The 21145-nt window shown below is 48.5% G+C and overlaps 1 protein-coding gene across 1 annotated transcript; it reads right to left on the bottom strand.

Annotated features, from left to right (window-relative positions):
- Positions 1-1591: 1591 nt before the first annotated feature.
- On the bottom strand, positions 1592-21095 carry VSIG10 (V-set and immunoglobulin domain containing 10). The gene is made up of 9 exons (XM_033174690.1): positions 20940-21095; positions 17807-18091; positions 13237-13542; positions 9275-9547; positions 8838-9131; positions 7023-7133; positions 6386-6398; positions 4703-4836; positions 1592-1855 (listed from the first exon to the last, which is right to left on the bottom strand). The coding sequence occupies exons 1-9, from the start codon at positions 21013-21015 to the stop codon at positions 1791-1793; spliced, it is 1557 nt and encodes a 518-aa protein (XP_033030581.1). The 5' UTR covers positions 21016-21095; the 3' UTR covers positions 1592-1790.
- Positions 21096-21145: the final 50 nt, after the last annotated feature.

Here is a 21145-nt window from a genome sequence, read left to right on the forward strand (position 1 = left end):
GACATCATAGTGGGGGGGTTGAACCCATCTGCAGAATGGGATTATGCAGCAATAGGGCACAATATTTATTTCATATTAACTACATTCAGTGTTTTATCGGGTAAGGCATAACCCAGAATCACGACATCCCCAAATTTTGTCTGAAATACATAAATAAGATTCCCATCTAGACAGCGGTGTAGCGAGCCACTTTGCCGCCCGGGGTGGCAAACGTGAAGGCACCCCTCCCCCAGCGCGTGCGCCCTGACATCACGCCGCATGTGTCGTTACATCACGACGCGTGCGCAGCCTCCTGGGCGAACTGCGCATGTGTGGACATGCGCAGTCCACCCAAGATGGCGGGCGCAATCGGCCGGCACCCCTTCCGACCGGCACCGCGCTGCGTTTTAAGGCTGCAGCGGGCGAACAGCAACACAGACGCTGTGCTGCTGTTCGCTCGTTGCAGCCTTTTAAAAGTTGCCGCGCCGCCGGCGTCGATCGTGGGGGTGGGGCCCGCACCCACAGTGTCACCCCCCCCAGGACGGTACCCGGGGCGGACCGCCCCCACCCCCACCCCCTTGCTCCGCCCCTGCATCTAGTGTTTTTAGACCAGGGCATCTAATGCTTTATGATCTTAGGATTCTACAAAGGAGATCTGAGAAGCAGCCTACAGACTTCATTCTTTCATCATAGGGCTTGCTTTATTGTACCACTCAGCAGCTCACAGTAGCCTGGTACCTTTTCAGGTTTACATTGCCCCTAAACTTGAAATTCATTTATTGCTGACAACCCCACACAGGAGGCAGCCTTATGTAGAATCATGCCTAAACAGACCAGCAGTGGCTCTCCAGGATTTCGGCCAAGGATTCGTTCTTAGCTACATGGAGTTGTCGTTTGGGATTGAGCCGGGGGCCTGCTGCATGCTCTTCCACTGAGCTACATCTCTTTCTCTAAAAGACATAGGAAAACAGTCACTTGTCCACCCAGCTCAGTATTGCCTACACTGACTGGCAGCTCTCCAGACAGAGAGTCTTATTCCAGTCCCAACTGGAGATGGCAGGGACTGAACCAGGGAGCTCCTGCATGCAAGGCAGATCCTCTAGTCCCTGAGCTACAAGCCTGAGCTACAAAAGAGAATCCCAGAACAGAAGGAGTTGAGAGGGGTACATTCGGCTTGCTTAAGGCCACAGAGGAAGCATCGTTGTGCCGGCTGCCTCCACTTTGCTGAAAATACGCAAGCCAATGAATCACAGAATTGTAGAGCTCAAAGGGACCTCAAGGCTCATCTATTCCAACCCCCTGCAATGCAAGAATCCTGCCCATAGTCATGGACAAGGATCAGAAGAACCCAATTCATTTTCATGCCAAGGAAGATCCAAGCTGGGCAAACGGAACTGGGTTCAAGACAGCTCCCTCCCTCCAGCCCTTCAAGCTGCCGTGGAGGATCTCTTGCCCAGCGAAGCTCCTTCCTAACACAGCCTTGATCTTAGCATCTTGCTCCTAAGGAAGGAAACTGCCCTGCTCTTGCCCCCTCCCTGCACATTTCCTGCATCGCTGCCATGAAGTTTCAAGCTCAGTCTTTTTTTCTTTAAGGGAAGACGGGGGCGGGGGGGGGGGAGAAAAGGCAGGCGGGCGAATTATGAAAAATGTGGAAGGGCATGATCAAGACGGGATGAAGAAGGCCTCTGAGAATGATCTGGCTGCCAAGTGAACTCCTTCCTTCTCCCCGGTCAGGATCAGAGCAGAGTTACATTGCGGTGAAGCTTTGGTTTCCTAGCACACACGGAAAGGCAAGAGAGCTCCCTCTACATTTAGGACATGGTCTCTCTGTTGGTGTCCTCCAGGGAATTTTCACTAGGCACGTCTGCCTGGGGACCTGAAACAAAGCACAAGGGAGTGAAACTTACACCAGCACATCACCATCAGCTGTTACTCCAAGCTTCCTGCTTTAATGGCTGGGTTATTTTCATAGGATCAGTTTACTGCATGCTGGCTTTTTTTTTTAATAAGTAAATTTAATTTAGATTCCATAAAGTAAACCAAAACACAATTAAAGAAATAATCACCCTATTACAACAAGTTGAAAGCAGCATAAACATTATTGTTAGACTTACTATTCCAAAACGTTCCCAAAATACCTATTAGGTTATATCAGTGGTTTTCAACCAGTGTGCCATGGCACCCTGGGGTGCCTTGAATGATGGTCATGGGTGCCATGGGCAACATTGGTCTCTATCCCTCTTTCCTTCCCTCCCTCCTCTGATGCCCTCTCGCATCTCTGCCTCCCGAAGGCTTGCACAGCTGTTTGTTGCAGCAGCCCTGGCTACAAGCTTCGCAGGTGAATGGTGCTTCTGGGGCTGGCCAGGGGGTGCTGGTTACCAGGAGCTGAGGTGGCATCAGAATAAGCAAGCAGGCAGGAGAGGGAGCCCAGCCAGCCATTGTTGGGAATGGACAGACAACTGGGAGGCCAGGCAGGCACTGTTCTGGCCTTTCTTATGCTTGCTGTGTGCAAGGCCTGCCTGGGAGCTGAGTGCCCAGTGCTGTAGGGGAGCCTTTCCACCACGCTGGCCTGGCAGCACCCACTGTTGCCACTGCTGCCTCCCAAGGTAAGGTGCTGGCCTCGTGTTCACCTTTGACCTGTCTCCATTGGACCATTAAGGCTGGGGGCATCCTCTTCCTAGACCCCTGTGGGGCAGCTTGGAGACCAGGGATGGCAGCAGGAGCGGGGAGAGGAGAGGAGGAGAGGAAGCTGAGGGAACGCTCCACAAGGGAAGGTGTTCAAAAAAGGGTGAGAGGCTGCCAGCTCTGCAGGAAAGGGGTGACATAACTGGGCTCCTGAGCCCCACAGGGGTGCCGAAGAAAGAATGTACAGTGGTAGCTCAGGTTACATACACTTCAGGTTACATGCGCTTCAGGTTACAGACTCTGCTAACCCAGAAATAACGCTTCAGGTTAAGAAATTTGCTTCAGGATAAGAACAGAAATTGTACTCTAGCGGCAGCGGGAGGTCCCATTAGCTAAAGTGGTGCTTCAGGTTAAGAACAGTTTCAGGTTAAGAACGGACCTCCGGAACGAATTAAGTACATAACCCGAGGTACCAATGTAGTTGGTCAAGGGAGCCATGGACTCAAAAAGGTTGACTACCTCTGAGATATATGTATTCTTTTATAATAATTTAACTTAATCTTTGTTACTATAGACCTTTTCCCCCCAAAACCATTTACGTACATTAGGAGATAAACGTTCCTCCCTCCCGTTTTTAGCTATCGTGCTCTTTGCAACTGCTGTAAGGTTGATTGCTATTTCTCGATCCTTTTCCAGAGTCATGCCATCGCTGTAAATTTTACTGCATGTTTTAATTATGATCCGGAATACTACTAGAGGCAGCGATGGCGAAAACAGCACCTAGCAGCCCACTAAAGGCATGACTCAGGCTGTGAAGGTTCACAGTTACCTCAGCAGGTCTACCGCCCTTGTAACTGTGAACCATGGATCTGAAGAGATTGTTAATAAACAGAGGCTTTTGGTTACAGATTTCCGAGAGCTTCAAGGAACTGCACTGGAATTCTCTACCCATCATGCACTGGGGTGACCATGCCTCTCTTGTAATGCTATTCTGGGCGTGGTTAACTATTCCTAAATATATAGGAAGACTTTCTCTCATACCCTCCAATATTTCTCCAGTGAAAATAGGGACGTCCCATCCCATAATGATATTTACTATTTATTTATTTTTTTACTGGGTTGGCCCAGCCACTCTGGGCAGCTTCCAACATATATATAAATACATTTTAAAAAATTAAACATAAAATAAACTTCACTATACAGGATTGCCTTCAGATGGCTCGGGGGTAGGATAACTCTGCACCCTCCAACATTTCTCCAATGAAAATAGGGACGTCCTAAGGATCCTAAACTTCCGCTGCCTTGCAGGACAGCTTTGGGAGGAGAAAAGGCTAAAGAGTAAACCCTACAGAAATCTGGAGCAGAGTCCCTAAGATGGTTGGATGGTGTCTTGTATGCTTCCTTCTGGCAACTCCTGCAGCCAAAGCTAAAGAGACCCCTGACCATTAGGCCCAGTCAAGGACAACTCTGGGGTTGCGGCGCTCATCTCGCTTTACTGGCCGAGGGAGCCGGCGTACAGCTTCCGGGTCATGTGGCCGGCATGACTAAGCCGCTTTTGGTGAACCAGAGCAGCACACGGAAACGACGTTTACCTTCCCGCCGGAGCGGCACCTATTTGTCTACTTGCACTTTGACGTGCTTTCGAACTGCTAGGTTGGCAGGAGCTGGGACCGAGCAACGGGAGTTCCCCCCGTCGCAGGGATTCAAACCGCCAACCTTCTGATCGGCAAGCCCTAGGCTCTGTGGTTTAACCCACAGCGCCACCCGCGTCCCTGCAGCCAAGCTGGTGCCAAACCATTGCTCTGCTTTCCTTTGGACTACATCAGCGAGCCCAGGTCCTCCTTGCACCCTGGGGAGGTCACTTCGGTGCTGCTAATACAGCGGTTTGACTTCACCCCCCGAGGGGCACCCCCTTGACTCTTGAGGCAGATGGATGCCAGCAACAATGGTGTATTGTCTAGAATTCTAATTCTGTGGGTTTTTTAGATGCATTATTGTGCATTTTTATTAATGTTATCTACCGGGCTTAATTGTCAATCGCTATAAAATTCTGTAATGGTCTGCTAATAAAGAAATTAAGCAAAGGTTCACAGCTTACTTTGGTGAGGCGTCGCAGACCCTCCATTAGCCAGGGCAACCCCCTGATTTGAAGCAGGCTCCCCGGCTACTTCCGCCAGCGGATCCTCTTCCTCCGAATCCATCAGCACAAGGATATCACTTGCATCTCGATTCCTACAATGGTCAGAAGGTCGGAAAGTTAAGAGAACGGTCAGCGGGACCTTTCCCTGTCTCCTCTTCTTCAACAGGCAAGGAATTTAATGCCATCTGCCCTCTCATCTGCATCTGCGCACAGCTCCCAGGGTTTATCCCTCGCAGCAGAAGGAAATGGACTGGGGTCGGTGGCAGACCTTGGGGTTTCATTTTTCCACGGTGCCCTGTGCGATGCCAAAACTCGGCACCCCCTGCCTCTCACCCTGCATTCTGCGTTATATTTGCGGTGGCCCCTATGCCACCCCGAGGCTCTGCACCCAGTGCGACCAAATCAGTTGCACTCCCCTAAATCCGCCTCTGCTGGGGTTGTTGTGCAGCTATATTGCAACTTGGGGGTGGGGATCTTGGTAGAGGTTTTTTCCCCCATCAGCACAGATGCCTCTGTTGAATAATGCATTTCAACGTGTAGACCGGACCACTGGAAAAAGTCCATTGCAAGGACTCTGGCTAGCGCAATGGAGATTTCTCCCCTTCCCCAAGTCTCCTCTGAATCTGTTCTGGGAGAGGGTTGGGAGAACCCCCACAAGATTCAATGGGTAGACCTGGCCACCAAAAAAACACCCCAGGCATGTCAGCTGCCCACTTATCCATCCAGCTCCACATTTCTGACTCCAACTCGCAGCAACTCTCCTGGAACTCAAGCAGTGAAAGATCCTTGTCACAGCCTGCTACCCAACTCTTTTAACTCAGCGCTGGTGAACCTCAGACCCTGGGGCTGAATGCAGCCCCCCTAGGCCTCTCAATGTGGCCCTCGGGACTTTCCCCAGCCACCCCCCACCCCCACCCCCAGCTTCAAGGGCTTCTGCCTGTCTGGAACGTGGGCTTAATCTCCCATAATGTCTCTTGCTTGCCGGATGGAGGATAGAGAGGTGGTTTTGGATGCAGATACAGTGGTACCTCGCAAGTAGAACGGAATCCGTTCTGGAAGTCCATTTGACTTCCAAAACATTCGGAAACCAAAGTGCGGCTTCTGATTGGCTGCAGGAAGCTCCTGCAGCCAATCGGAAGCCCCATCAGACACTCGGGTTCCAAAGAACGTTCACAAACCAGAACACTCACTTCCGGGTTTGCGGTGTCCGGGAGCCAAAACGTCCCAAGTACAAGGCATGACAGTATTAGCTTACTGTACAGAGGCAAAATGTATGTTTCCTGTTCTGTCCACTTTTGACCCTTACCCCTCCCAACAGGGGCTTGTGGCCCCTGGAAAGTTGCCCAACAAGGTTCCCCATTCCTGGTGCAGACAGTGCCAACCGTCTGGGCAGCTTCACATACTCTGCCCAATTTGCCTCTGACCGTGCCCACTGCTGGTATGCAGCCCCTAGGTGGTTGCCAAGAAGGGAATGTGGCCCTCTGGCTGTGAAAAATAGTTCCCTATCCCTGCTCTGATTAGAGATGCCAGGGGTTGAAACTGAGATTTTCTGCATGCAAAACAAGCACTCTAATACCGAGCATCAGTCCCACGGGGTGACGCTGGTTAGGACTTCCCCACTTAAGAAAAGGAGACACTCACCTGAGCATGTTGGCTGAAAGAGAGAGAGAGAGAAGAAAGAGGAGACAGTTTGAGGATCAATGGGTAAACAAGCACTTGCTCAGAATGTAAAACATGCATCTGAAGTGATATCAAAGGGCATAGAGCTTGTGTTTTGCTACATTAAACTTGTGGTGTTTCTACAATTCTGGCCCAATCTGAGAGAGCCCAAATCACAGGAGATACGGTGGGTTAAAGGCCCAGAACTGGCTTTTGTTAAATCTTTTTCTTGTATGTGCACATATGTGCTGAAAGCCACCAACTAGGTATCATATAAAATTAAATATTAAAATTAAAAAGAGAGTACTGGAATGAAGAGATTCATTGCACAGATTTCAATCCTGCCTTAAGTGGAATTTCACAAACTGGGATGCCATCACTGAAAAGACCACGTCTCTGACTGCTCTCCACTTCACCACTAAAAGGTGCCTGCATACCGTTCAAATACCCCTGTAGCAAGTTTTAGACCGGGGGGGGGGCACCTGTGACCCTGCAGATGTTGTTGAGCTACAATTTCCATCAGCCCCTGCCAGCATGGCCAGTGGTCAGGGATGATGGGAGTTGTAATTTTCAGTTGTTTCTTTTTTAAAAAAGTCGCCTAGAAGGGTTATTAGCTTACCTTTTAGGCACCAACGGGGTCCAGCGTATAAGAGGACTCCAGAGAGGACTAGAACGCCCAGCAGCAAAAGGACCACAATTGCACCCACTATGCCTGCGATGTTCACTGGCTCTGTGGCAGGAGGAGTGGTTTTGGGGGGGGGGGGAGAAAAGCAGTGAAGTAGCAGTTCTGGGCTATTTAACGTCTTCATTTAAAATAAATAACTCACTGTCAATTAAATGTCTCAGGGACGCTTACATAGCAACCCAATGGCAAATTCCACAAGAGTGTAAGATTTTTTTTATTAAAAAAAAATAGAAAACTCTGGAGAAATAAACAGGCAGTAATTATTATTGATAATATTATTAATATCAATATAATCAATCAATCAATCAATCAATCCTTGTCAATAATAATAACTGATAAGGAGCAGTGCAAAGCAGCTTCCAAAATGCTGCTCCTTTCAACCTCTGATTTCAACCTCATGGGTCAATGAGGCAGAGTTTATTCTCCCCTGATGTATGTTTGTTTCTCTCCTGGGGCAACCGAGCCAGATGGACAGGGTATAAATAATAAAATTATTATTATTTATTATTATTGTCTTCCTTTATTATTCTCTTATACCTTTCCAACATTCAGCAGTAGCTCGTTGCCTTTCCCCAGAACTCATTATTACTTCTCAGGTCTAGACTCTTTTAAGAAAGAAAAACCGCCAAGAAGACTTCTTAAGAAGTGACCTGCTGGATTAGGCCCAAGGCCCACCTAGTGCACCCATCCTGTTCTCACAATGGGCCAACCCACAAACAGGACATGAGAGAAATAACATTCTTCCCCACTTGTGACTCCCAGCAGCTGGTATACAGAGGAAAACTGCCTGCCTCCGACTGTAGAGGCAGAACATGGCTATTGGCAGCCTTCTCCATCATGAATGTGCCTAATCTTTTAAAAACCATCCAAGTTGGAGGCCATCATTCTACATTGCGGGAGCAAATACCACCGTTTAACTATGTCCTGTGTTTCTTTCGTCTGCCCTGGATGTTGTGCTTCCCTGGACAGCCCCAAGTTCTAGTATTATGGGTGGTTGCGGAGGCACTGCCTTGTTTTCAGTTCAGGGTTTCCCAAACTTGGGTCTCCAGCTGCTTTTGGACTACACTTCCCATCATCCCTGGCCACTGGTCTTGCTAGCTAGGTATGATGGGAGTTGTAGTCCAAAAACACCTGGAGATCCAAGTTTGGGTAACACTGTTTAGTTTATTGTACATAAGACACTTTGTGCTCCTTTGGGGCCAAAACACAGGGTAAAGGTAAAGGTAAAGGGACCCCTGACCATTAAGTCCAGTCGCGGACGACTCTGGGGTTGGGGTGCTCATCTCGCTTTACTGGCCGAGGGAGCCGGCGTTTGTCCGCAGACAGCTTCTGGGTCATGTGCCCAGCATGACTAAGCTGCTTCTGGCGAACCAGAGCAGCACACGGAAACGCCGTTTACCTTCCCGCCGGAGCGGTACCTATTTATCTACTTGCACTTTGACGTGCTTTCGAACTGCTAGGTGGGCAGGAGCAGGGACCGAACAACGGGAGCTCACCCCGTCATGGGGATTTGAACCGCTGACCTTCCGATCGGCAAGCCCTAGGCTCTGTGGTTTAGACCATAGTGCCACCCGCATGCCTAAGCGCAGGGTACAAATTCTCTAAAAGAAAGAATGAATAAATCATTCCCCCCCCCTTTACTAGCAATGTCTGATGCTTGGAGAGCATCCAAAAATTGACACAACCTTCACCCCGCCTCGTTCCTTAGCATACCAGCGGACTGCCGTTTTTTAAAGGTTATCTGCTTACCGATCACGGTGAGGTAAACATACGCCTCCTTCAGCCCCAGGGGGTTCTCAACCTTGCAAATGTACAAACCGCTGTCCGCACTGTGAGAACAGTTCTGGATTACCAGAGTGGAGACGTTGCCCTTTTGGCTGACCAGAAACCTCCCGCCGGAACGGATCTCCATCTGAGTCCGGGAGACGTTGCGCAGCCAGGAAATGTTGGCAGGGGGGTTTCCGGCACTGGCCTGACACGTCATCCTAGTGGCTCCCCCTACGAAGCAGCTCCTCATGGGGTCGGACACAAGCGAAGGGGCCTCTAAACCAGAGGAAACACAAGGCAGGGAAAAAAGAGTGATTGAAACAGGCATATCAAGAAAGCAAGGAAGGCAAACGCAGGAAGCAGTGATGGTCAACTTAGAATGGCTTTAAAAATAGGGTTTTATCAGTCTGTTGACTCACCCAGCCTCACGGTGCAGGCCTGGCCAGTCTGCTGCAGCAGGTGGATCCCGCGGCAAACAAACTCCTTCCCAGAGAGCAGAGGCGAGCCATTCAAAGCAGCCACATTGGTGTCTGCAATGTCCGTCACGTTACCGTCCTGGCTCAGGTTCCCCAGATTGGTCCACTGAAGCATGGGGTGCGGGTAACCCCCGGTCCAGCTGCAATGCAGCTGCACCCCTCCAGAGCCTTCCACGGAGGTTTGAGCCCAGCATCGAGGCAGTGATGGTGGAGGATCTGAGGAAGGCATAGAAATTCACGTGCTTAACAGGTGGAGGTGTTCTGCAATCTTTAGAACCTTACAGGCCGCAGCTCAGCGGTAGAGCATCTGCTTTGCAGGGCAGCTTTAATCCCCGGTGGCATCTCCAGGTAGGGCCGGGGGGGGGGGGGAGAGACTCCCTGCCTGAAACCCTGGAGAGCTGCTGCCAGTCAGTGTAGGAAATACTGAGCTGGATGGGCCATTGGAAGGCAGCTAAGCAGAACATCTGAATCTGTTAGATCCATAGCACACTGTGTGGATTTTTGATTTTTTTTAAAAAAATGATGCAATGGTTTAATTTGGTTCTTATGCTTTTTTACAATTGGTGTCCCCCCCCCTTTCCATTTTTTCTGCACTGCTGTTTCTGCAACCTGCCTCGGAATTTTGGCATAATATCAGAACTGAAGATGTTCAGCTCTCTCCTTAACACTGCATGTTAAAACTTGGGGTACAATTTCTTGTTTTGTTTTTGTAATAACCCCCCCCCAAAAAGACACATGCATGGCCCCAGCTGATATGCAGTGAAAATCCAGCATGAAAACACAGTCAGCCGCCCGAAGCACAGGATGTGATTTAACCTTGAGCCACCCAAAAAGTCTGGATGTCCGCAAAAGTTCAGGATTGTTTTTCTTAATTCTTGCAACCCATTAAAAAAATGTTCTTATCCCAGAATGACTTTCAGAGGCTTTGGACAGGTCATTTGAGAAATAAGGCAGACGATAGAATGAAAGAGCTGAACCTGAGTTGCCTCCTCCCTGGGCTTTGCCCCAGAACCTGTTTTTCAACACAAAAGCTCCACAGGCAAAACAAATAAGATTCCTGTGTGCATTATTGTAATAAGGGATGGGCAGGGCGGGCTCTGTAGGTGAAGCTGGGTAAAGGGCAGAGCCAAGGAGACCAAACATTCACCTTCTCTTCCGCAAAAATGTATCTATACAGTCATGCCTTGTTTCTCAAACAGAGTCCGTCCGACTCCCGGAACTGTTTGAAAACCAAGATGCGGCTTCCGATTGGCTGCAGGAGCACCCTGCAGCCAATCGGAAGCTGTGGAAGCTGCGCTCAACATTCAGCTTCCGGAAATTGTTCAAAAACCGGAACACTCACTTCCGGTTTTTGATCATCCGGGAGCCGAAATGTACGAGTTTCAATGCGTTCGGCAACCAAGGTACAATCATACCTCGGGTTATTAATGCTGCAGGTATTGCGTTTTCAGGCTGTGCCGAACCCAGAAGTACCGGAACTGGTTACTTCTGGGTTTTGGCGCTCGCGCATGCGCAGAAAACCTAATCACGTTGCGCGTGCACAGACGGGGCACTTCAGGCTGCGAACGCGCCTCTCGCACTGATCACGTTCACAACCAGTGAAATATAAGCCTGAGAGGATTTTTTTTATTTTGGGGCCATTGTGCATGTACAAAACAACCTAGTGTTCACATACAAAGGTCCTTTGCCCATTTCATTCCCCCTTCTCCCAAGCCTAATTTTCATCGATGTGTCCCTTGAAGCAGAGGTTAAGAACCTACAGCCCACAGGCTTGATTAGGCCCACTAGGCCTTCCCAGCAGGATGTTTGGGCCATGCCATGTCCAACTGCCCTACAGGTGATATATGTTTCTGGAGCAGGGCAGGTAAAGAAAAGACATGGCTGGCCATGGGGGGCTGGGGTGTTCAGGTTTGAAGCGGGCACGAGCAATCCGCACCCCACCAATTTCACGTGACCCTCAGCAAGCGAACAGTTCAGACTGTTGTGATCGAAGCAAGAACACCGCCATCTTTGTTGTAGCAGAAGCAAGACTAACGCCATCTTGTTGCAGGCTGGCACCATCATCGTGTATTCTCCTTGTATTTGTGCTGAAATCATGCAAGCTTGAGGGGCAGAGAAAGTGCAAACCACAAGGGGTGTGTGTAAAGGAAAATTTTAAGGGCGTGACCTTTAAAACAGGGGTATAAACAGGAAAAATGCCTAGCTAGCTGAAGTGTGGAAACATCAGCCTTTGCGGTTAAGACTCTTATCACTGGGTGTCTTGCAGGTCTAATCTATACGACTATCAAAACTGTGTGTAAACAGAGATCTGGGTTCTGCCTCCAGTCGCTTCCCTGATCGCTTGCAGTAACCTTTCCTGCAACAAATAAAATTTTGCTTTTAGAGAATCCTCGGGCGTCGCTCAGTGTTGTTAGTGACTAAGACACTTGGTTGCAACAGACTTTGTTGTTGTTGTTCAGTCGTTCAGTCGTGTCCGACTCTTTGTGACCCCATGGACCAGAGCACGCCAGGCACGCCTATCCTTCACTGCCTCCCGCAGTTTGGCCAAACTCATGCTAGTCGCTTCGAGAACACTGTCCAACCATCTCATCCTCTGTCGTCCCCTTCTCCTTGTGCCCTCCATCTTTCCCAACATCAGGGTCTTTTCCAGGGAGTCTTCTCTTCTCATGAGGTGGCCAAAGTCCTGGAACCTCAACTTCAGGATCTGTCCTTCTCGTGAGCAACAGACTTTAGGTGGGGGTTTTCCCACATCAAGACGCTCCAACAAGAGCAATCTGTCCCTTTCGTGGCACTGGGTGGGGAGCAACAGTGAGAAAGAAAAGGGGGTGTTGGGGAGAGAGAGAGAGAGAGAGAGAGAGAGAGAGAGAGAGAGAGAGAAGGGGGTGTTGGAGAGAGAGAGAGATGGAAAGAGAGAGAAGCAGAAGCCCACCCTCTTTTCACTCTGCTTTCATCCACCCTACGCTTTTGTTTCACAACAGAGTCCCCTCAAGGGCTGCATTCCCTCAGGAGCCTCAAAATACCCTTTCAAGGCCTAAGCAGTTTAGGATCAGGATATATGAGAAAACGCCATCTTTGATGCTGAACTTGACAGCCCACCGAGATCGTCACTGGGGGGCCCATGGCAGCCTCCCTGCCTTCAGAGGTTAGGTGGGTGGTGTCATGGTTAAACTGAAGGCCTGGGGGATGCATAGGAAGCTGCCCTCCGCTTACTTGGCAAGCTCAGTTGTCCAGTATTTGCTTTCCTTCCCGGCGCAGAAGCAGCTGCCTTATGCCAAGACCGTTGCTTCATCTGAGCTCAGTACCATCAACGCCCGGCAGCAGCTTTCTAGGCAGGGCCTGTCTCCCAGCCCTACCTGGAGAGGAATGCAAGACCTTCTGCATGCAAAGCAGATGATAAAGTTGAACCCAGATCATTTTCTGCTTCAATTTATTCATTACATATTACATTTAGTCACTGCTGGGAGGGCAGGGGGCACTGTGACTGGGCCTGCAACAAACAAGCTTACTTCATTGTGAGTTTCCCCACCTTTTCCCCCCGAAAAAAAGCATTGATCGCAAATCATAGTGTGGGTGGGTGTGCGCTATGCAAAAAATCACAATGTGGGGAAAACCATGAAGCCAGCCCATGCCTCTACATAGCTCCATCTTTATTTCAGACATTGCGATATATCAGAATATCACGTTTAGCTGGTGATATATCGCGATGCTGAAAACCCAGATATTGCCCGCCCTTACTGTTCGCCTCTACATAGTTCCATCCTTATTTCAGACATCGTGATATATTGATGTATCACAATGTTTAGCTGGGCCATCACGTTCTATGGGATGCAGGCCACCGTACTGAGTGCTTTTAAGGCAAAACTCTGCAACGACCCTATGCAAGTGTTTCCTATTAGTATACGTACAGTAGATGAGGAGTTCACGGGTGACTGTCTGCTGCCGGTGGCTGAGCAGGTTAGTTGCCGAGCAGGAGTAATTTCCTTGCAACCTGGGCGACAAGTTGTAGAGGGTAAAGTAGCTCAGGGAGCTGTTGACTTCCGTGAAGGGCTCCTGCCCAGAGCCAGACTGGAAGAAATCCCATTTGGTCGCAGAGCTTGGGCGGGAGTCGCTGGTGCAGGAGAAGTTGAGGGTCCCGTGTCTCTGGGCGTAGAGGGTGCCATTTGGTAGCACCGTGGCAGGACCGATGTTGACATTCACCTTGGTGGGGCCACCTGGAAGGCAGGCGGAAGAGACAGGTACTTAAAAAGAAAAGAAAAAGGATATACAGTGGTACATCAGAAGTTGAATGGAATCCATTCCGGAAGTCTGTTTGACTTCCAAAATGTTCGGAAACCAAGGCACTGCTTCCGATTGGCTGCAGGAAGCCACACCGGACGTTCGGGTTCCAAAGAATGTTCGCAAACCGGAACACTCACTTCCAGGTTTGCGGCGTTCAGGAGCCAAAACGTTTGAGTCACGAGGCTTTTGGGATCCAAGGTACGACTATACTTTTAAAAGCTGTTTACCTATCTCATGTTGCTTCCAACAAATCACCAAATTGTTGGAGAGGTTGTGGGAACAAAGGGGGCAGCTTCCTATTTCTGGTGGGAATGCAGGGTGCTTTATTCTGGAATGAACTTTATCAAGGGATACCTACAGCTGCCAATCAGTATCCTATCAGGGGATTATCTCTCAAGTCCATATTACCATCTGCAAATAAATTTTGTAAAATTCGGCCAGATACTCCAGGACTTTTCTGAGAAACCTTGGATATTTGACCTTGGCTGTAAAGGGCACTGTCCGTGGTCCTGAACCCAGACCTTGCTCTTCCTCCACTAGGCTATACAGGCAAATGCAAACAACTGAATTAAGCATAGAATCATAGAACTGGAAGGGACCCTGAGTGTAATCTCGTCCGACCCCCTGCAGTGTGGGAATCTTTTGCCCAATGCGGGACTCGAACCCACAACTCAGGCAGTGGAGGTAGAGCATAGCCACTGTGGCTAGCAGCCATGGATAGCCTTCCCGTCCACGATTTAAAAAAAAATCATTTAAAGCTCAGTAAAGTATTGGCTGCACCGCCTGGGAGCAGCTGTCCAGGGTTTCAGTCAGAAGTCTTTCCCCAGCCCTGCCTGCAGATGCCAGTGACAAAGCAGATGCCCTTGCACTCTGCTTTCCCTAGAAATAAAGCAGGATTCTAGTCCTCATGGCTCCAATTACGGAATAAACAAGAGCATAGGGTGCTGCCTTACACTGAGTCAACCCACTGGTCTGTCGACCTCAAAACTGGCTGTGCTGGCATCCCAAGCAACTGTTCTACCACTGATCTCCCCCAGTGAGTTTTGCTGCTGAGAGGTGGGAAGGAGGGGTTTGCCCCACAAACAAAGAAATATCAGAAGCAGCTGTCTCCCAACTCCTGCTCCTTTTAGCTAGAAATATTGGGGGGGGGGTTTCAACACACACACAAAAACCCCACATGCAAAACAGCCGCTCTGCCCTAAAAGGGGATGCCAACTTCCATCTGCAAAGATTCCTGAAGGTTCAGCAATTTCCGGTTTTGCTGCGGTGGTTCATCAGGGCCTTTGGAAACAAGGCAAGCAGCCCTCTCCCTGTCCCTCCCTGCATGGCAGATATCTGGACTTCGGTCCAGCCTGCAGTGTGACACGCTTCCCCCATGCTGGCCTCCAGCCTCAGGGTCGCAGCCTTTCAGAGCTGTAACGCCCTGCAACGAAAAAGGTTCCACCCTCTGTTCAATTCACTCATGCTTCACGATGACCAACAAAGCACACCTCGAAAGCAAACAGGGTGCTGTGCAAGGAACAGAGCCAGGAAGTGAGGAGGTGGTCAACCAGTTAGTAAGAAAATACCAGAGCTCCCACGAGGGTGGTGGCAGTTAGGGGGACTTTGCTGAGGAAGGAGGAGGAGGAGAGGTCATTGTGCAGTTGTAATGGGTATCTGTTCTGCAAGGGCTGGGTAGTGTACCAGACCTTCCTGGAGCAATCTAGTCATCTCCTGTGCAAAAGAGGCTGCTGGCCATTGGAATCATAATAGTAATAGTTATAATAATAATTTAAATAATATTTATTTATTTATTTATTTATTTTGCATCCTGCACATCTGACTGGGTTGCCCGAGCCATTCTGGGCAGCTTCCAACGTGTATACAAACATAATCTGATTTTAAAAAAAACAATCAGACCTATCTTCCTGTATTACTGCTAAGACCATTTGGTCAACCAAGCAAGCTGCTTAAAGAATGCAAGAAGAGACCAGGCCAATGGTCCATCTTCTCATGGTGCCCCCCCCCCCCCGATGCCCGTAGGGAACCCTCAAGAGCCCTCTCCCCTCCCAAGGCGTGGGAAACTGTGTTGGCCAGCAGCTAATAGCTTTTCCCACCTGCCTTGCCCTACCCTTCAACCCCAGGAGCCTTCAAAAAGGAGCTGCTTCCGGAGGAAGAACCCTGAGGGAAGAGAGACTCCTGTTTGCCATCAGGGGGTGGTTGGTTTCGTCTGGGCTGCCCCCACCTCCAGCCTGAGGAACATTCAGAAGGGAGTTGCTGCCACAGGCATCATGTGTATTTTAATGAATGGAGTGAACGTTTATGAGTCATGGGCGTGTGGAGAGTGTGTGTATGAACTTAACAGTGCTTAGTTCATTCTTTAGTTGATAATTTATTAATGCTGTTAATATCATTTTATAGATTATAAATGCTGTATTGATTCGTTAATCATATACAGTGGTACCTCAAGTTACAAACACCTCAGGTTACAAACGCTTCAGGTTACAAACTCCGCTTACCTGGAAGAGTTACCTCGAGTTGAGAACTTTGCCCCAGGATGAGAACGGAAATCGTATGCTGGCGGTGCAGCGGCCACAAGAGGCCCCATTAGCAAAAATACACCGCTAGTTAAGAACGGTTTCAGGTTACGAATGGACCTCCGGAACAAATCCAGTTTGTAACTAGAGGTACCACTGTAATATGACTTTAATTGTGATGTTTAGCTTGGTTTTTTTAGTCGCTTTGTTAATTGTTTTGCTGATGATTTGTTAATCATTCTATTCAATTTATGCTGTCGTTGTGATGTCCTGTTATGTTCCATCTTGTTACTGTTATTTATTGTTTGTAAGCCACTTTCATTCATTTGAATGAAGACAGGCATAGAAATATAATCAACCAATCAATCAGCGCTGCCTGAAGAAATGTAGCCTCAATAAGTCAACACAGCGGCCTCCAGATTTCGTTGTGCTACAACACCCCGATCTAACATAACCAAGTTGGGAATTATGGGACTTGTAATCCAAAAACAAATGGAGAACACCATGCTATCTACCCCTGAGCTGGCTGAAGAGCAAGAAACGCCAAGCAAATTGGAAAACAGATTTGAAATTCACGGCATGTTGTACGCTGAAAGAAAATTATGATGTGCAGGTGGTATTTGACTCATACTAGTGGTGCTGTGGTCTAAACCACAGAGCCTAGGGCTTGCCGATCGGAAGGTCGGCAGTTCAGATCCCCATGACGGGGTGAGCTCCCGTTGTTAGGTCCTGCCCACCTAGCAGTTTGAAAGCACGTCAAGTGCAAGTAGATAAATAAGTACCGCTCCGGCGGGAAGGTAAACGGCGTTTACGTGTGCTGCTCTGGTTCACCAGAAGCGGCTTAGTCATGCTGGCCACATGACCCGGAAGCTGTCTGCGGACAAACGCTGGCTCCCTCTGCCTATAGAGCGATATGACAGCGCAACCCCGGAGTCGTCCGCGACTGGGGTATCTTTACCTTTACGTTACCAAAAACATATAAAACAAGCACAAATATCTGCTGGAAATGTAAAGAAAAGAAGGTACCTTTTACCATATGTTGTGGTCGTGCGAGGTAATAAAAACTTTCTGGGAGATGTTATATAATGAAATGAAAAAAATGTTTAAAATAACGTTTGTTTAAAAACCTGAAGCTTTTTTATTAGGAATTATAGGTACAGAGATACCAAAGGATCAGAAAAGTATGTTTATGTATGTGACAAAAGCCGCACGTATGTTATTAGCCCAGAGACTGAAAGAAGAAACATTCTTCGCGACCAGGGAAGAATGGCAAACCAAGTTGATGGACTATGCCAAAATGGCAAAATTAACTGGAAAGCTCAGAAACCAAGAAGACAAGAACTTTTAAAAAGAATGGGGAAATTTATAGTTTATTTAGGAGACCATTGTAAGCAGATGAAAACATTAGCAGGGTTTTAATCTCACTTGTAAGGTAACAAAAACTATGGATAACTCAGATGGATAAAAAATGTGGATAACGGATTGATATGCATTGATATGTTGATATTAGGACTCATGGAAGGGATGGGGGAAGTCTTGAGATTCAGAGCAATCTCTTTATATGGATTTGCAATTGATTTTGTTGTACATTTTATTTCATTTTTCTTTTTTTTAATCAAATAAAAATTATTATAAAATAAGAAAAAGAAACTCCAAGCAAACAAGGAAGATGGCAACTTACTGGCAACGAGCAACTGAATCCTGTGTCTGTGGTCTGTCTCATTCAGGACCTCTCTGCAGGTATAGTTGCCTTCGTCCTGCAGCCGCAAGCCTGAGATGTGGAAGGAGCTGTTCCTCACCAGGGAGAAGCGAGTGTCAGAAGGGAGGCTGCCGTCCGACGAGAAGAGGATGGGGATCTTTCCCGGGTCGCCATGAAACCATTCCACCTTGAGCGCTCGCGGAGACACATTCCGGCACACAAGGGTGACGTTTCCTTCCACCTCCCCAATCACCACCTCCTCCGTTCCTGTGGATGGCCAAAGGGGAAAGAAAAATCACTGCAATCATTCATTCATGCAAAGCAGTGGCGTATTTATTTCCTACATTTGTATGCCACCATTTCCTCTGAGGAGCTCAAGCAGCAGGGAGTTTGCAGGAAAAGATAGAAACCAGCTCTACCATCTTGCAAGACGGGATTAGCTGCAATGCCAGAGGGGAGGGGAGACTGGGCCCTCTCCAGAGATTTGCAGGGCTCCAACGCACATCATCCCTGACCATTGGCCATGCTGGCTGAGGCTGAGGAGGAATGGATTCCAGCGTTCTTTATACCTGTCAGTATACCTGAAAGAGCGTCTCCACCCCCATCGTTCAGCCCAGACACTGAGGTCCAGCTCCGAGGGCCTTCTGGCGGTTCCCTCACTGTGAGAAGCGAGGTTACAGGGAACCAGGCAGAGGGCCTTCTCGGTGGTTGCGCCCGCACTGTGGAACGCCCTCCCAACAGATGTCAAGGAAATAAACAGCTGTCTGACTTTGAGAAGACATCTGAAGGTAGCCCTGTTTAGGGAAGTTTTTAATGTTTGATGTTTTATTGTATTTTTAATATTTTGTTGGAAGTCACCCAGAGTGGTGGGGTATAAATAAATTATTATTATTATTATTATTATTATTATTAAACTATAACTTAAAGAACTTGTGCTTGAGCTGGCTTTATCCTCCTCCCTCCCCTTCCTTTTTTCCTTGTGCACCATGTTTCCATTTTATTTTCTTGAAGATCCTGAGTTTGAGGACAAGGACCATCTTGGAACTGTTTTTTTGTAAGCCACACTGAGAGTCGTTTCCTCTACTCTAAAGGGTGGGGTGTAAATGCTCTAAATAAACAAACAAGCAAAGGTGTTGAGGGCAAACAACAAAGGAGACACAGATTGCAGACTTCTTGGCCAAGTGTGAGGAATAGGATATAGGCCAAAAGCATTCCTGGGTCTTCTCCATCAAGACACTTCTTATGGGTGGAGAAGGTTTCCACTGAAACGTGACTTTGCATTCCCTCATTTATTGTGCTGTTCGATTTCTGTCTGGCACCGTCTTTCAACACAGCAGACCCATTGCTGTTCCTTGGACTGCTGCTCTACGACTGCCAAACCATCATTTCACATTTATAAAGCGTCCACCCTGCTGTATACGTGGATTCAAAGGCTGCAGCGGACCAGGCGGACGATGACTCACCTCCAAAGTAATGCTTAAGCAGGTCCAAAATGCAGCCGCCAGACTGCTGGCTGGGGTTCCTTCGAGATCTCACATAACCCCTGTTTTAAAGCAGGTTCCCAGTACATTTCCAGGCCCAGTTCAAGGTGCACGTGTTGGTACCTAAAGCCCTACACTACTCAGGCCCCAAATACCTGAAAGACCTTCCCTACAAATCCTCTCGGTGCTAAGATTAGCAGAGGGGGCCACTCGGTAGTTCGACCGCCCTCAAAATCTGGGAGTGGGTTGGTGCCTAAATGAGGGCCTTCTTGGTGGCGTCCCCCAAGCTGTGCAACTCCTTCCCTACAGAGATGCATCTGGAACCTTCATCATGCAGCTGTCAGAGGATGTTGAAGATGCAATCTTTTACCCCTGGCCTTTGACACTAGAGAAGTACATATGGGGGAACCCACCTTATTTCTGCGATTGTAAAGGTGCTTTTAAACTGTTGTTTATATTGTGTTTTAACGCGCGATAGGGCTTCACCCCCCTACCCTACCCCATGCACCCCCTAAATCTGATCTGAATTTCTCTCCAACCACTGCTGTTTATTAATATTGTGTTTTAAAAAGAAAACAGCAGCAACAGCCCCAAAATTAAAAACAACAGACCAAAAACAACTCCGACAGATTCCAATTAACAGGAGCCACTTATTGCCTGTGTTTTGACAGTCAATCAATGTGGGGTGCCGTGGGCAGAAATTTGGCCTTACTGCAGATATCTGGGTCCAGTTCCCCACTCAGCCCCAAAGCTCACTCATCCACATCAGTTTGTTGGTTATAACTTTGGATTGTAATTGTATTTTTTACCTACTGTATTTTCCTTTTTTTTTTAAGGACTGTATATATTCCTATATACTTGGTTTTGGCAAAAGAACAAAAGAAGGTGGAATTTAGGGGTGGGGAGCATGACTGAGTTTTTTCAAAAGCAATTACTTGGTTTATGGATAGCTCCTACAGTCCAGCGTTGAGCATTAGGTTAATTTGTACCACTGTTTGTTTGTTTTATTTACAAATCATGGTTTTTAATTTTAACTGACTGCTTGCCACCTGGGCAATCTAGATGACAAATCATCAGTATACACAACAATATCAAATTATGTATCGTATGACTGCATATCAAGCTTGGAACAGTTCAGAAGGAAGCGGGGTTTATTTACATTAAAATAAGTAACTATAAATAAAGTGGTTCCAGATCGTTGGCAGGGCCAGAACAGAGCTTGTGACCGATTGTCAGAAAGACTGCCATTATAAATGTTGTTGTTTCTTTTGCTTCTGTTACAATTGGAAATTGGGGGGGGGGGGGATGAGGGAAGTTTTCTTTCTTTTTTAAAAATAAAGGACCACCTTAAATCTGCTAGGAGCTGAAGGGGCGCGCGCTGTCAAGTGTTTTAATGCTGTTTTTAACATTTTTTGCAACCAGCGCCGTGGGACATTAGGCTACTAATAGGGGGGCGACTTATCCCCCTCACCCCACTAGTAACTTCGGAAGTAGGGAAGGAGTCTCGGGCTGTTTGTTTCAGGCACCTCTCACATTCCCCGGGCGCGGCCAACAAACGCGCAAAACAAGCCCCGCGGCGGGACACGGGTCGCCCCGTCCCCACGTGCGCCCAAGCCCGGACCTCGCATACCGACCTGCAGCGATGCCTCGACCCAAGCAGAGGAGCAACGAGAAGGAGGAGAGGAGTCTGGAGGCCAATCCACACGCCATGGCAGCCTCGGCTGCAGCAGCCGAAGCGACCCGGCGGTGCCCCGGAGGCTGCGATGGGGAGGGACGGAGAAGGGAGGCGGGGGAGACCTTCGGCGGCTTCCCCGCCCCGTCGTGGGCGGATCCGGGCCTT

This window comes from Lacerta agilis, chromosome 17 (genome assembly GCF_009819535.1).
Source record: "Lacerta agilis isolate rLacAgi1 chromosome 17, rLacAgi1.pri, whole genome shotgun sequence".
Taxonomy (NCBI): Eukaryota; Metazoa; Chordata; class Lepidosauria; order Squamata; family Lacertidae; genus Lacerta; species Lacerta agilis.